This window comes from Orbicella faveolata, unplaced genomic scaffold (genome assembly GCF_042242905.1).
Source record: "Orbicella faveolata isolate gen_17 unplaced genomic scaffold, um_ofav_v1 contig_48, whole genome shotgun sequence".
Lineage (NCBI taxonomy): Eukaryota > Metazoa > Cnidaria > Anthozoa > Scleractinia > Merulinidae > Orbicella > Orbicella faveolata.
Window position 1 is genome coordinate 8,165,228 of NW_028301578.1, and position 13,644 is coordinate 8,178,871.

General features: G+C 40.2%; 1 protein-coding gene across 1 annotated transcript in view; it reads right to left on the reverse strand.

Moving 5' to 3' along the window:
• LOC110059840 (protein bark beetle-like) overlaps nt 1-13,644 on the reverse strand; it is a 57,803-nt gene that overhangs the window by 23,886 nt on the left and 20,273 nt on the right. Inside the window, exons 6-17 of the mRNA XM_089280633.1 lie at nt 10,503-13,133; nt 10,088-10,246; nt 9,161-9,502; nt 7,606-8,442; nt 6,837-6,931; nt 6,225-6,362; nt 4,842-4,944; nt 3,412-3,590; nt 2,855-3,058; nt 2,090-2,191; nt 1,289-1,580; nt 7-204 (exon numbers count right to left, since the gene is read on the reverse strand). Of these exons, the coding sequence (XP_089136759.1) occupies nt 62-204; nt 1,289-1,580; nt 2,090-2,191; nt 2,855-3,058; nt 3,412-3,590; nt 4,842-4,944; nt 6,225-6,362; nt 6,837-6,931; nt 7,606-8,442; nt 9,161-9,502; nt 10,088-10,246; nt 10,503-13,133 (5,225 nt within the window). The 3' untranslated portion in view covers nt 7-61. The remainder of the gene's footprint in view (nt 1-6; nt 205-1,288; nt 1,581-2,089; nt 2,192-2,854; nt 3,059-3,411; nt 3,591-4,841; nt 4,945-6,224; nt 6,363-6,836; nt 6,932-7,605; nt 8,443-9,160; nt 9,503-10,087; nt 10,247-10,502; nt 13,134-13,644) is intronic.

The window sequence follows — 13,644 nt, forward strand, 5'->3', positions numbered from 1 at the left end:
ACTCACCGTCTGGTAGGACAATTATACGGCTCGAGTTAACCGTGATGTTTCCAGAAATAATTTATTCCAAGTCCTCTTCATCCGGTTCCTCCTCCAGAGTTGAATCATCGTCCACGTCCTCCACCGTCGCTTTTTTCTTGAAGTCTGCATACCTAATGACTTCCTCCAAGCCTGCCGGGGCGCTCATCATCACTCGAAATGGGCCTGGCAAACGAAATAACAACAGATTAAGGGCATCATTCGATGGTTGCAAGAAATAATCCCTTTTTCCACTCCGAATCAGCTTAAGAGCGCAAGGATTTGCAGTTATCAGATGTTCCGCCCGGTTTACGAACGAATTCAATGTGCCCGAGAAACAGTTGTGCATCAACTGCACCCTAAACAGGTTTCATTTAATTCCATAAATGCGTACTAAGTTTAAGTAGCGTGAAGATCCGCTCGGTTTCTTTCCTTGGTTGTTGCTTTTGCATCGAGCTTATTTTGGATTCTGGCAAATAACATGAGGCACGAAACATGTTTTTTTTTTTAAAATTAAGTTTTATGTAGACCAGATTTTTTCAATAGTTTATGACCGGAGGGAGGGGCGAAACGGAAATTTCAAACCCCTCCTTCCACCACTTTATTACACATTAATACTATGTACTAAATGATGTTACTTGGAGGGAATATATAGTACATCAAAAAATATCTTTGCAAGATGCAAGATGGCATGATGACGTCATATCACATCATAATTATGTCATTTTTTCCAAACAGCCACCATTTGGATCCGCCACCTTGCATTTTTTCCAGAACGTCAAGAATCAGCAGAAACGACTCAGAAGCAATTGCAATCAAAATCAATAAAGCAATACTAAGAAGTCCTAAGAATGAAAATATATGAACCGGCATAAAATTTGAATTTTGTCAATGGTACAAGAAAATTCCAAAACTAGACATGCCTGTTGAAATACGGTTGCCATGGAAACAGCGAAATGTCGAGCCAATTTTTTTCCCAGTTGCAGTTCTCATAAAGTCGCAACTTGTGGCAGCTTTCATTTGAATCATGATTAAAAACGTTGTAAGTGGTTAAATTGAACGCGGGTGGTTTCCACCCTTACCCCTCCCTGGTCTGAACACGGCTAACTTTAATCAAATAATCATTGTTGATCACGTGGTTCACACGACACATACACACACACAACTTAAATCCACGAGTTATACGCGAGAACGCCACTCAAAGCATTTTATAAGTTACGTTTTCCGAACCAGAAGTGCATGACCATCCTGACACCCTCACAAAACTCACCATCGCTGACTTCTGCAACTATTTTATGCATAATCCCTCCGGCTTGAGGACTGCACAGTATATCGCCGGCTCGGACATCTAGGACTTTCGGTGCAACAAATACAAGTGAAATGTCCTTATGTTGGGCCGTAATCACCGGACAGGCGTAAATAACCGTGGTATTTGCCTCGACAAATTTCACATTTTCAGCGAGTTTCACGTTCTCGCCTCTCTGTGGGTCAGTATAGTCCACACTAACTTGGCCATCAGGACAGCGAGTCTCATTCCACCTTCTACATTCACCTTCTTCCTGCTAATTTAATGTTAACAGTTTTATCTCAGTTAGTTTTAACTTTCATCAAAAGAGTTAGCCATCGTAGGAGGGAATACCTATCGGATAAAAGGAGTTTCCTATAGATCGTCTAGCGGGCTTCGCGTCATCTTAGATTTTTCTGGCTTTTTAATTATTAATTAATTCAAGCTTAAACATGCAGCCGAGCTCGAATTATGAATCGAGGCGCGCGAAGTTCGAAGAGAACGAGAGTTTCTCGAAGCGCGGCCGAGAGCAATCCTAGCTTCTCGTGTACTCTCCAAAACTTGGTCGTAACTCGATGATGCATGGCAAAGACATGTATCAATTTCTTTAGATCATTGCCAATAGAAATTGCTTTATCGCGCGAAGGAAGTTTACCTTCCCAAGCCATGTGTTTGCAGCATTATTATGATCCATGCTTAACGTACATTGCGTGTGATAGTGTGGTTATGCTACGCTATCTCATAAAATAGTGAACAATACAGTAAGAATAACATAACACTTCTTACTGCGATTTTGTAACATTTGTCGAGGTCCTGGCATTTTTGACAGGATTCAGTAGTTCCTCTTCCATTCCTAAAATTGCACTGTTTACCTCCACAGTCCACAGTCTAAAAAGAAAAACAGAATGATCATGATCATGATGTGTTCAGTTCAATTTAGTGTGTGTTTTTAATAGTGTCTCAATTCCCTAGCTGGAACTCGCGATTCTTTACTTGACAATTATATGCCCTACATGAAAGTTAAGAACGCAACAAAAAATCGATATACTATAGGCTCCCAGCTGAGGCACTAATATACCGGGGGGGGGGGGGAATCTAGTCCCTATGTTGGCCTATACGGGAGGGCTCCGCACAAAAGGGGTACCTTTTCAGGCTGCAGGTATGTAAAAGGGTAGGGATTTCGCGAGTCGAGGTATATAAAAGGGTATGTAGCAGTCTGCCATTTAGCCATTTAAAAGTGCTTTAATTAAGATATTTCGAACAGGTGCATCCAATTTATTAGGCACAACATGAACATGGCAAAAAATGGTTTCGTTTATTGGCGATTTGTTCATACTACCGGCCGGTCATGAAAGCACGTGAAAGGGGTACTTTTTCTGTCAAGTCAAAATGGAATACGAAAAGGAATATGTTGGACCTCGGGGCGGAGCCTCATAGTATAAAACTTCGTTGAGTACCCCCTTCTCCCGGACCAAGATACAGGATCGCCAGACTTTTTTATGCATAAAATATTACATGTGTGTGTGCTATTTTTTTAGTTCACTCGCTCACCGGAATATTTCTTGAACAGCGGCTCTTGTCCCCTACAGTGTAGCAGTGATAGTAGAACCAATCGGGACAACTTCTTTTGGGTGGTCCTTCAGCAAAACCTCCAAGGCAGGAACGCGAGCTGTCACACCATCCACAAAAAGGATCTGTCACGCAATCAGAGCAACTTTCGTACTTTTCGCAGAAGGAATATGTGCAGCCAAGACCCTACATAAAAAGAGGTCAATTCCCTTTTTATCAAGGTAACATTACCCAAAGAAATAAAGTCTGACCAATGTCAATTTTCACGCAGAAGAATAAATGAATAATGATGCAGACTCCAGAATAAATTGATTGTTAATTTAGATGATTAAGCACCTGACGTCGTAGAGAGTCAAACATATACTATTGCTCTAATGAAGTCTGATTGTGTGTTGAGTTTCGGTTTTCTCGCACGTAAATGTATCATTTCGTAGATGTGGCAGTAATCCAACTTTCCCTGACACTTACTGACGACTTGGGGTTCAACTACTAGATCTTTGTCAACAACGGAATATTAAAAAAAAAAAAAAAAAGCTTACCAAATATCCGGGATAGCACTTGCAAGCGTTAGGACCCATACATTTACCATTACCAGAACAGTTGTGCAAGTCGTGGCAGTGAAATCGAGAACAGTCCTCCCCAGTCCAACCGGGATAACAGAAACATATGGCACCTATGCAATCCCCATTATGGAAACAACCGTTTGGGCAGTGGATGACTACCAGGAAAGAACAGGACAAAATGGTGGAAAACTTTGAACATACCATATATATACTCAAGGTGATAATGAACACAACAGGTACAGTGCTAACAAGTAAGCCAAAAGTCCCTGAAATTTCGGTTGTAAAACAAATGGAACAGTAATTTTACGCCGGAAAATCCTTACGAAAATTAAAGACTACTTCATTCCAATTGTTACGAGCCGGTGGATAACTCCAAAAAATAGCTTCATTCCTTCCATTTCTGTCTTCTGTCAGGATAAACGGCATCAATGGTAAGCGCTATTTCATTTAGAAAACAAAAAACAAAAAAAAAAAAACTGCAATGCAACAACAAACATCCACACACAACGGTCATCCCAACCGTTTCGCGTAGTACCTCTGTAGCATAACTTCTTCTAGACTAGGTAATGTACACGTCTGCATTCGAGCCAAGTGGCCCATCAGGCCGGAGATTATCCCGGTTCCTGTAGCATGAACTGATTAGCAGTATTTCTACTCCCCCCTGGATGGGATATGGGAGGCGCGGTGGCCTCATGGTTAGTGCGCTCGTCTCCGGATCGAGCGGTCCGGGTTCGAGCCCTGGCCGGGGACATTGTGTTGTGTTCTTGGGCAAGATACTTTACTCTCACAGTGCCTCTCTTCACCCAGGTGTGTAAATGGGTACTGGCGAGCTTAATGCTGGGGGGTAACCCTGTGATGGACTAGCATCCCATCCAGGGGGGAGTAGAAATACTCCTAGTCGCTTCATGCTACAGAAATCGGGATAAGCTCCGGCCTGACGGGCCACTTTGCTCACATGCAGACTTTACCTACCTTACCTGGATGGGATGCTGGTACATCGCAGGGTTACCCCCAGCATTAAGGTCGCCGGTACCCATTTATACACCTCGGTGGAGAGAGGCACTGTGAGGGTAAAGTGTCTTGCCCAAGAACACAACACATGTCCTTGGGCATTCCTCGAACCCGGACTGCTTTATACGGAGACACGCTCTCTATCCCTGAGGCCACCGCGCCTCCAACACTAACTAACTAATTTTAACCAACTTTAGTGTAAACTTCCTGTACCCCTGTTGTCGAGGCTGTCATAGAGTAGTTCCTCAACCTTTGATACTGAAATAAAGTTGCCATTCTTAATTCAATCACAGGATGCATGAGGAAGGTAATGGGCTCTATTCCTTTTACAGTGTGGATCTGAACCCGACATTTCGTATCTTACTTGACCTACAAATAACTGAAGAATATTTTACCTGGCCTTCTGACACAAAAAAATGGATGAAGACCATCGCATTGGGATTCTGTAATATTTCCATGGCTGTCAAGAACAGAGCACATTCCATTGTCTTTATTGGACTGCGGTGAAAATTGCAAATACATTTTAGAAGCTTGTCCGTGTTTAAGGCTACGATAATATCAATTTAACTTTTTTTAATCATTTAACGTTACACAAAATTAGAATGCACAAAAAAATACGTTTCCTTTAATCACCAGAAGGGTGGATGTTTCCTTGTAGGATAGAAATCTATGTTAAGCCAACTGGGCTGTCCACATGAGCAAAGTTTGGACCATAGATTGGCTATTTCCAGCCCGTATTGTGATTTCCAAAGCTGGAAAGCTAGGGGCGATCTAAAAATACATTGGGAGGGATTGCGTTAGGAATAAGGCCTTTAGGGAGGATTATCTCTCTTACCCTTCATTCTCTCCCCTGTGAATGCCAAATAATTAAGTAAGTAACCTTTATTTAAACACGATAAGTAATTAAGCTTGCAGGGTCGTGTGGGGTCGTGTGTAAATAAACAATAAAGAATAATTACTAAATAAGAATTAAAAAATGTACAATGTAAGATCTAATCTAGTTTAAATAATTATTGACATTATGTGACTAATACAAAAGTAAATTAGTACGAAGGCTGTTTAACACTTATTTCCCTTTTTGTAAGAAGCTGACGTACCTGGGTTAGTTTAATCTCAAGTAAGAAAACTGACATTGGCTAGAAATTGTCAGAAACCGACATGGGTTAGGTTAATTCGTGTTGGGCCGAATTGTTCAAAGCCGGCTTAAGCTAACCCAGGATTAGCGAGAATTTTGATTTCAGTTTGGTATCTTTAGTTTCGGTGAGGTTTCCTGTTTATATTGAGTGTCCCTCAATTTTGAGTTTAAATAATCTCAAATTACCCAAAAAATAAAACGATGAGAAGTCAAAGACTACTGCAAGGCTGACACAACGTCGTTTTACTTTTCACGTTTGGCTCATTCGATCTCCCGTGAGATTCGACGTTCAATCAAGACGGATCTTTGTTCAAAGCTTAGCAGTTTATTTAGTGTGCCAACATACGTGTAAGCAGCGAAAAACGTTTTTATACAAGATATATTTATATATACTTCTGTCTACTTTTAATACTGGGTTAGTGTTAGCCGGCTTTCGAACAACTCCGCCCAGGTGCTTAACCTTCCAAAATATGCTGTCCGTAGGCGTTTTGCAATCTTCAAAGCACAATCTATGAATTGAGATCCTAAAAGCTAATATGAACTTTCCAATCCCACCATTCATTAAGCACAGATAATGATTATAACCGAAAATCTTAATTACATTATTAATCACATTAATCTTAATTTCCCACAGTTATATCACCTCTGTTATGAAATCCCTTTTTATAGTCCACAGGGAAGGTGGTACAGCCGAAGAAATCATTAATTCTTCTCGTCTCAAATCTTTCACGAGCCTTTTGTCTTCGTCCGAAAACATGGCGATTATATTTCCACCGTAGCTCTGCAAAGGATTCATAACAAGATTTGTATACCATGAACTGAAACTTCACTAAGCGTATGGTAAGATGATGGCATGTGAGCAAGTTCCAGTCACTTAGGTAGCTTAATCTGTTCCATAAAGAGACCACCTTTGAAGGGGCAACTTCTTAACAAGTTGCATGCCCCATGAATAATGACGATAATTACCATGTAGGCGATTCGGCCTTCAGCCTCATAAGTAATTACCTTATACAAATCTCAAGCTCATGATCTCACTGATCGTTGATCGTTGATCGTTGATCGTTGATCGTTGATCGTTGATCGTTGATCGTTGATCGTTGATCGTTGATCGTTGATCGTTTATCATTGATTATTGATCATTAATTATTCATCATTGATCTCATTGATCATTGATCATCATTGATTATCAAGAAAGTACCTTCTTTTTCTTCATTCTTTTTAAGTTGATTTAATTTATGCCACTCGACGTACTTACCTGACAATATGTCTTAGCTTCTACAAAACGGAAGGCACCTCCTTTGTACAAAAAACACAGCTCGTTCTCCTTTATCCACTCCGGTGGGCAAGAAACTGGTAAAAAAGACCAAAGAAAGCGGGGTTTTTGTTTGGGTGTTTCCCCTCTTAATTTTCTTTTGATCTTCGTGACGTTTTACTTTGTTTCATTGTGTTGTGTTTTGGTTGTATTGGTGTTAAAGACCCAGAAATTAATGTAAGCTAATACATTGAGGCACTTCCCTTATCAATGGTTCGATGTTATTCAGCTTACGTCTTTCATATTATTGATAACAAATTTCAACATAAAAATGGTCAAGGGAGCCTGTGGATTCAGTTTTCTATCACTCTGATTCAACTAGAAATTATCAAGCTCCAGATGGTTGCCAATTTTTGCAGGGTGACGGCAAAGCTATATCGTAACCTATAATGTTTAGAGTGGTTTTCTCTTGAATGTTGTACAACCATGCCTATAGTTAATGTTTTAAAAGTTCGCACCATTTTTCTCATCCAATCAGAGAAGCGAAACCAAAACCAATCGTCATTCGACTCACATACCTTTCCCACGCGTCATGATGAGCTACATCTTTGATTAGACCTTTGATTGGTTTGCCTAATTGTCATTGTCCCCTGTGATTGGTCAGTGCATGTCGCAACTGTAGTTTTGGGTTTTACGACATCCAATTTAAAATCGCTCATACATGCCCAATGAATACGCTTGACTTAAAAACCTAATAAAAAACAAAGCTTACCTGAAATTACTCTCTGCGGTGGAGACTGAACAAACGGCCTGAACATTACTGTTAACGACAGTCGGTAGTCTTTACTCTTATCCATGATGAGAGAGGCGATCAAATTGGCCACGCTCTCTCCCCACCAATTTGAAGTCGCATTAGCAATAACTTGAATTCCCTGCAATGTCGTACTTATTTGATAGCGGTTGCCAGGATTTTCCAGTACGTTTCCGTGGATTTCTGCAGCTCCGTTGCAAAGGATCGTCACTCCATAATTGACTTTGAGACCCAAAGCACTGTTCTTGTACAAAGTGTTGTTTAGAAAGTGCAGGACTGTTGCATTTCTTAGAGCATAGCTGTACTCAAAAGCATATTGCCCTACATTGTTGTAGAAGAAATTTCCTTGAACATGAGCTCGTAAATTGGCTATTCTACAAACACTGTTTACTTTACCATCGGGATCCTCAGCAAAATTACGAGAGAAATAATCATTTGTTACTTTAACGTCTAAATAAAGTCCAGTTACTCCTTCCATGAACAAAGATCCTCCTCTGTTGGAATCAAATGTATTACCATGAATGTGGTTCTTTGGCATATTGGATTCTGACTCTTCATATTGTACCCTTGAATATATGCTTCCATTTCTGTTCTCAGCCAGGTAATTGTTAAAAAGTTCAAATGCTTGGTTTGCAGCGTTGAGATGAATCGCTCCTGATGACGTACCGTCATTGTTCGTAATTCTACTACGTTCTATTCTGAGAAGGTGGTTTTTGGTTTGAGTAGAAGTGTAGCTTATTCCCTGCTCAAAGTTACCGCTGAAGATGCTCTCCGTTATACGATGGGTGAAGACGTGGGCTACAAACAGAACACCAAAACTCCATGCACAGAAGAGATTACGCGTGAATTAGTTAAATATGGCAATAAATATCTCCTACTTTATTTAACCTCTTGTTAGAACTAATTTGGTAAAAATACCATGGAAGATAAAATGCGCGTCACGATAATCCGTATAGGCGACTTAATTGACAATGCAAGGTCTACCGGAAGGTTGTTTTACAGTGTAAATCAAATTGAGTTACGTTATATACAGAGAAAATCACATCAGCCCCAGCTGGTTTCAATGTGGGACTAATTCTACCCAGGTCGATATGGAATTGGGAAATGTTGTTTCTTTAGGGGGAAAATGTCAAAACCGGAGTACTCAGAGAAAGCTCTCCGGGCTGGGCGGGAACCAACAACAAAAAACTCAGCAGGCCGGGATTGAATCTTGAAGCAAGCACTCTCACCACGACCATTCCTGCTCACCCAAGATGTATCAGAGGCCGAATCTATACTTGGGACGAGTCATCTGACTGAGAGGGGTAATTCGTCTACCCGAGACGGAAAAATCGACTCAGATGGATAAATGGTCTCCTAGTATAGATCCGATCGGATAATTCGTCTGTAGTATAAATCCGGCCAATACCTTAAGAATTTCCAGTGTTTCAATCAATTTTAAAACCCATTTTTTAAGTTATTACTGTAAACATTACCCTAGGACCCCGTCCCTCAAATGGAAAGTGTATCAACTTACATAAGTTGCACCGTATGAACTCCATGTCATCTACTAGAACGATTGCATTGCCCTGGAAGTACCCAAGGAAGACAACCGAGTAATTGTAGGAAGTCTGCGGCAGCTTAATCACTTTCTTTTTCCAGTACGTCGTGAGCTCACTTGTGGACCACAATGATGCTGTCCTATTTCCATTTAATTCTTCAATAAAAACTGAGAGTGATGCATATGCCCGTCCATACCAATCTTTCAAAAATCTGTAGTAGAACTCTAAGGAGCAGTAGTCGCTTTCCTTGAAAATGGGTGGGCTGGAAAAGGCGCCATATCCCGAATACCAGCGGCGTGCTAGCCAAATATAATTTCCTAAGACAAAATGCCAGTAAACAAAAGAGATAAAAAAAAGAACGTATGACATTTAGAATTCCTTACGAGCATTCTTACTTAACAATTGTATATGTAGCTCTAATCTAAACACGCGAAGGTGAACTCGTTTCTTCCAAATATCCTTACATATCTCATCTATATCTTACTATGTTATTCTTCTCCTTGAAATTCATGGTCTTTTAGGATATTTTTATTGGACTGAACTCAGTCGGATTAAAATAGTATTTTTTTCCTGGAGTCATAAACACAAGCACAGGGTTAAGCGCCTACGGGGACAGAAGCAAAGTGATATCCCACCTCACATATAGCTAATTGTGTTACACAATAAAATGATGTTGTATTGTATTGCATTGCATGGCATTGCATTGCATTGCATTGCATTGCATTGCATTGCATTACATTGTATTGTATTGTAATATTGTACTCAGCACAAACATCTAAAACTGCGGCCTTTTACTGCAGGTGATTCTCAGGACAAGCGTTCTTCATGATTTACAAGCTTGCATGTGCGATTAGCCTTACAGATCGGATGAAATAACATTTACAGTATCATACACGACTTACCTGTATTACCATCGTACGAAAAAGTATGGTCAGGAATAGCGGTAGGCTTATCATAGTCGTCATGCCATCTCCATTGGAATGTCAGGCTGACGCTTCTAAAATAATTTCCAGGATATTGTCTCCATCCACAACTACCTCGCTCAAATGTACAAGGCATATCTGACAAAGTGAAATTTAAAAAAAAAATCAAAGGAGTTTAGGAAAAGATCTTAAAACCACGGACTACGGAAGTTACGTATTGCATTGCACAATTAACAGTTAAGCTAGGAATTGTTTACTGCTTTAAGTCATAATCAGAGATAATAGGAAAGATTACAGGCAATTGTTCACTGAATATGTTACTGAGGAAATAAATGAACCATCGTAGCTGCTTTTTAAACTATGCAATTGCTAACATAACAAAAGGTATACTAACCTTTTAATTTAACTCGTTGTACTTGTAAAAGCATTTCGCTGGAATACCATCCCTCGAAATAAACTGTGAGAGCATTCCACGGAACCAGTCGCCGTCTTGAGAGCGGTCCTATATCTGTAGAGGAAAACTTCAAGATGTTCTTTCCAGAAGGGTTTTCTATCGTCACAGACCTAAGATTCTTCATTACCAGCAGCTGAAGAGCGAAACCTGCATCTCTGTCCGTTTTAACCTCCATATGGCAGTGCAACCCTAGGTTTAAGAACCTCATCAATGGTGGAAAAACGTATAGGAATAAATCACGATCCCTAATAGTGACATTTGTTGCTGGATCGCACAACAAAACTTGTCCGTAGGAAACACCTTCAATCCAATGACCATCCAACTCATGAAAACTCAACCCATGTGTGTTGTTCATCGACGTTACTTTCTCAATGGTGAAATTCCGTTTTGGTATCAAAATGTCACCTCCATAACCTCCAGTATTGACCAAGAACATGTCTCTCAGGTACACTTCTCTTTCTGGAAACAAAACTTTGATACCACCTGCTGTGCAATTTGAAATAGACACGCGATTCATTTCGGGAACGTTCTGAATCATTTCAATAGCAGCAACCTTCTTGCCATGTTTTTCACCACAGTGCTCGATTTTTAAATGCTGCAGACGTGATGTCATTGGGTAAGAAGTATTCCGAAATACGCGAAGAAATCTTAAATTTCCCCAAGGCGTCCCTCCTTTGCAGTGTAAGGCAACTTGTCGAGTCGAATTGCCACTGACATTATGGAAAGATAACAGACATTCGTTAATCTCTGTTTCATTACCACGGCAATTCAAAATTGCACCAAGTGAAGATGAATGAACGACATAAATGATTAACGCAGGCGCTTGATAGCCGAGTTTTCCACATATCACTTTAGCGTTCTTCCTTCCAAATGTCATGGTTTCGTTTACACACACTGGGGTCCAATTACCATTATGCAATACTTCTAAACGTCCTTGCCACGGGAATGTGCCTTCCACTAAACGAACAGGAATCGATATTTTCGTTTGACTTCTCTTCAGCAGAGAAAATGTTACAGGATTCTCCCTATTTCCCAGCACAAAGAGAGCACCAAGAATCAACATACCAACACCTGAGCCAAACTGTAATTCGACACCTGGGTGAATTTTTAGTTCAGCGTCCGGCAAAACAGTAACATCGGAAATTACTATATAAGGGCTGAATTTACTCCACAGGTTAAGGCTAGATGAAATACGTCCACCCAAATATCGAGTTGCAAATGTTTCGCGGCCATCGCTTTGGTTTGACCCTTGCATTAATTCTCCCATGCTGCCAAAGAATGGAATAAAAACAGCCAAGGCCCTTTCGTAATTGTCCTCAGCATCATAGATTCTCTCCTTAATTTGATTCTCGTTGTCATAACCCCAGAAGTTTAAGGACACATTCACAATGCTGGTGTGTGAGTTTGCACTGATATTTACGCAAAGTTCCTTTGGAAAGCTTTGGCTGTTAAGTCTATTGTGGCGTATTGAAATTACTTTATATTCCTTCATTCCTGAGATCTCAACTTCACAACCAGAAGACCAAGTGTTTGAGTTGTTTAGAAGTGAATTGTTCATGAAAGTGATATGTTTTTTGGCACCTACAAAATACTCGTTATGGAGGAGAACCACATTTAGTCCTTCGTTAAACTTAAAGACATTGTTAAGAATTATGACGTCGTTTTCCATTCTTCTGATCTCTAAAACGCTTCCGTTCGCGTCGCTATTATCCTTGAAAACGTTATATTGAATTGCGGCAGGAGCTCGAAAAAAAGACTGTTCTTCCACAAACACAGACCGTCCGTAGTTTCCTTCGAATACGTTTCCATCAATGATCAACTCCTTTGTGCCTCCTCTAACATAAATGACTCCTTTCTCTTGGAAAAAGTTAAATAAGAACTTATTTCGTCGAACTAAGAGTCCAGGCGAAAATCGATCATCTGTATATCTAGTCGTCATGATAACGGAATTCTGTGTGTTGTTCATGAAAATGTTACCTTCAAATTCCCATGGATAAAACTTCGGGGATTCATCGATGTTTACTACAGGGCCCTGATTCATTAAAAATGTACAGTTTTTAAAGGATGCCTGTGATCCATCAGGAGTGTATCGGGCGTAACGAATGTCTGAGTAAACTGAGGTAGCTTTGTTCCACCCAAAAAAGCTATTGATTGCAAAAAGACTTGCGTCTTCGTAATTACCTTTCAGATAAATTCCAAATCCCTCGCTGTGAATGACGCTACTGTTTAGGAAATGGACCATTTTCTGACCATCCGAAACTATGTAAAGGGCATTGGAAGTCGAGTTTGAAACGTCGGTGTTTTCAATATTAACGTTGCCCGAAAACGAAGAAAGTCTAATCCCAACCTGATTTCCAATAAAGGAACAGTTAAACAGGTTAAGGTTTTCAACATGTGAAAAATCCGATGTGACGCCGTCAGCCGGTGAGTCTTGTACAACTGAGCTTTGGATCTGAACGTTTCCTGAGTGTTCACCCCCCAAATATACCCCGCCATAAGCGTTGCTGATAAAATTGCTTTTCGAGATGATCAGCTTCGGCGATGTCAACCGCTGCTTTGCTCTGTCCGGTTCTATCATTTAAAACAAAAACAGTTGTTAAAACAAACACACAAGCATGCAATTTGCCGCAACCTCATGGCGTCATCAATTTTGTTTAAAATTGTTAGGGCAGTTGACTTAGCATGTGACATCGGAAAACTGAAGCGAAAAAATCCCATTACTAAAATTCTTAGGCTTCGATCGATCAGACCAAATAAACCACATCAGTTATATTGTCTTTATACTATGTTACTGTGCTGTCTCAGCTTATGTATTTGTAAAAATCGCAAAATTTGGAGATTGTTGTAAAACAAAACAGTGATCAAGTGACAGTTGAAAATGTCTTAGAGACATTCCATGTTGTTCTATGGCACAATTGAGTGACAAAGTACCTCTGAACAGGAAAACGCAGCAGAGTAGGAGTGTAATGACTCTGAATGTCCGCATAGTGAACATGAAGTGTGTGGATCATTTTACCTGAACAACTCCCTTAAGGGTATACCCACTTAGATGCCTGAAGCAAAAATATATATTTTTTAATCT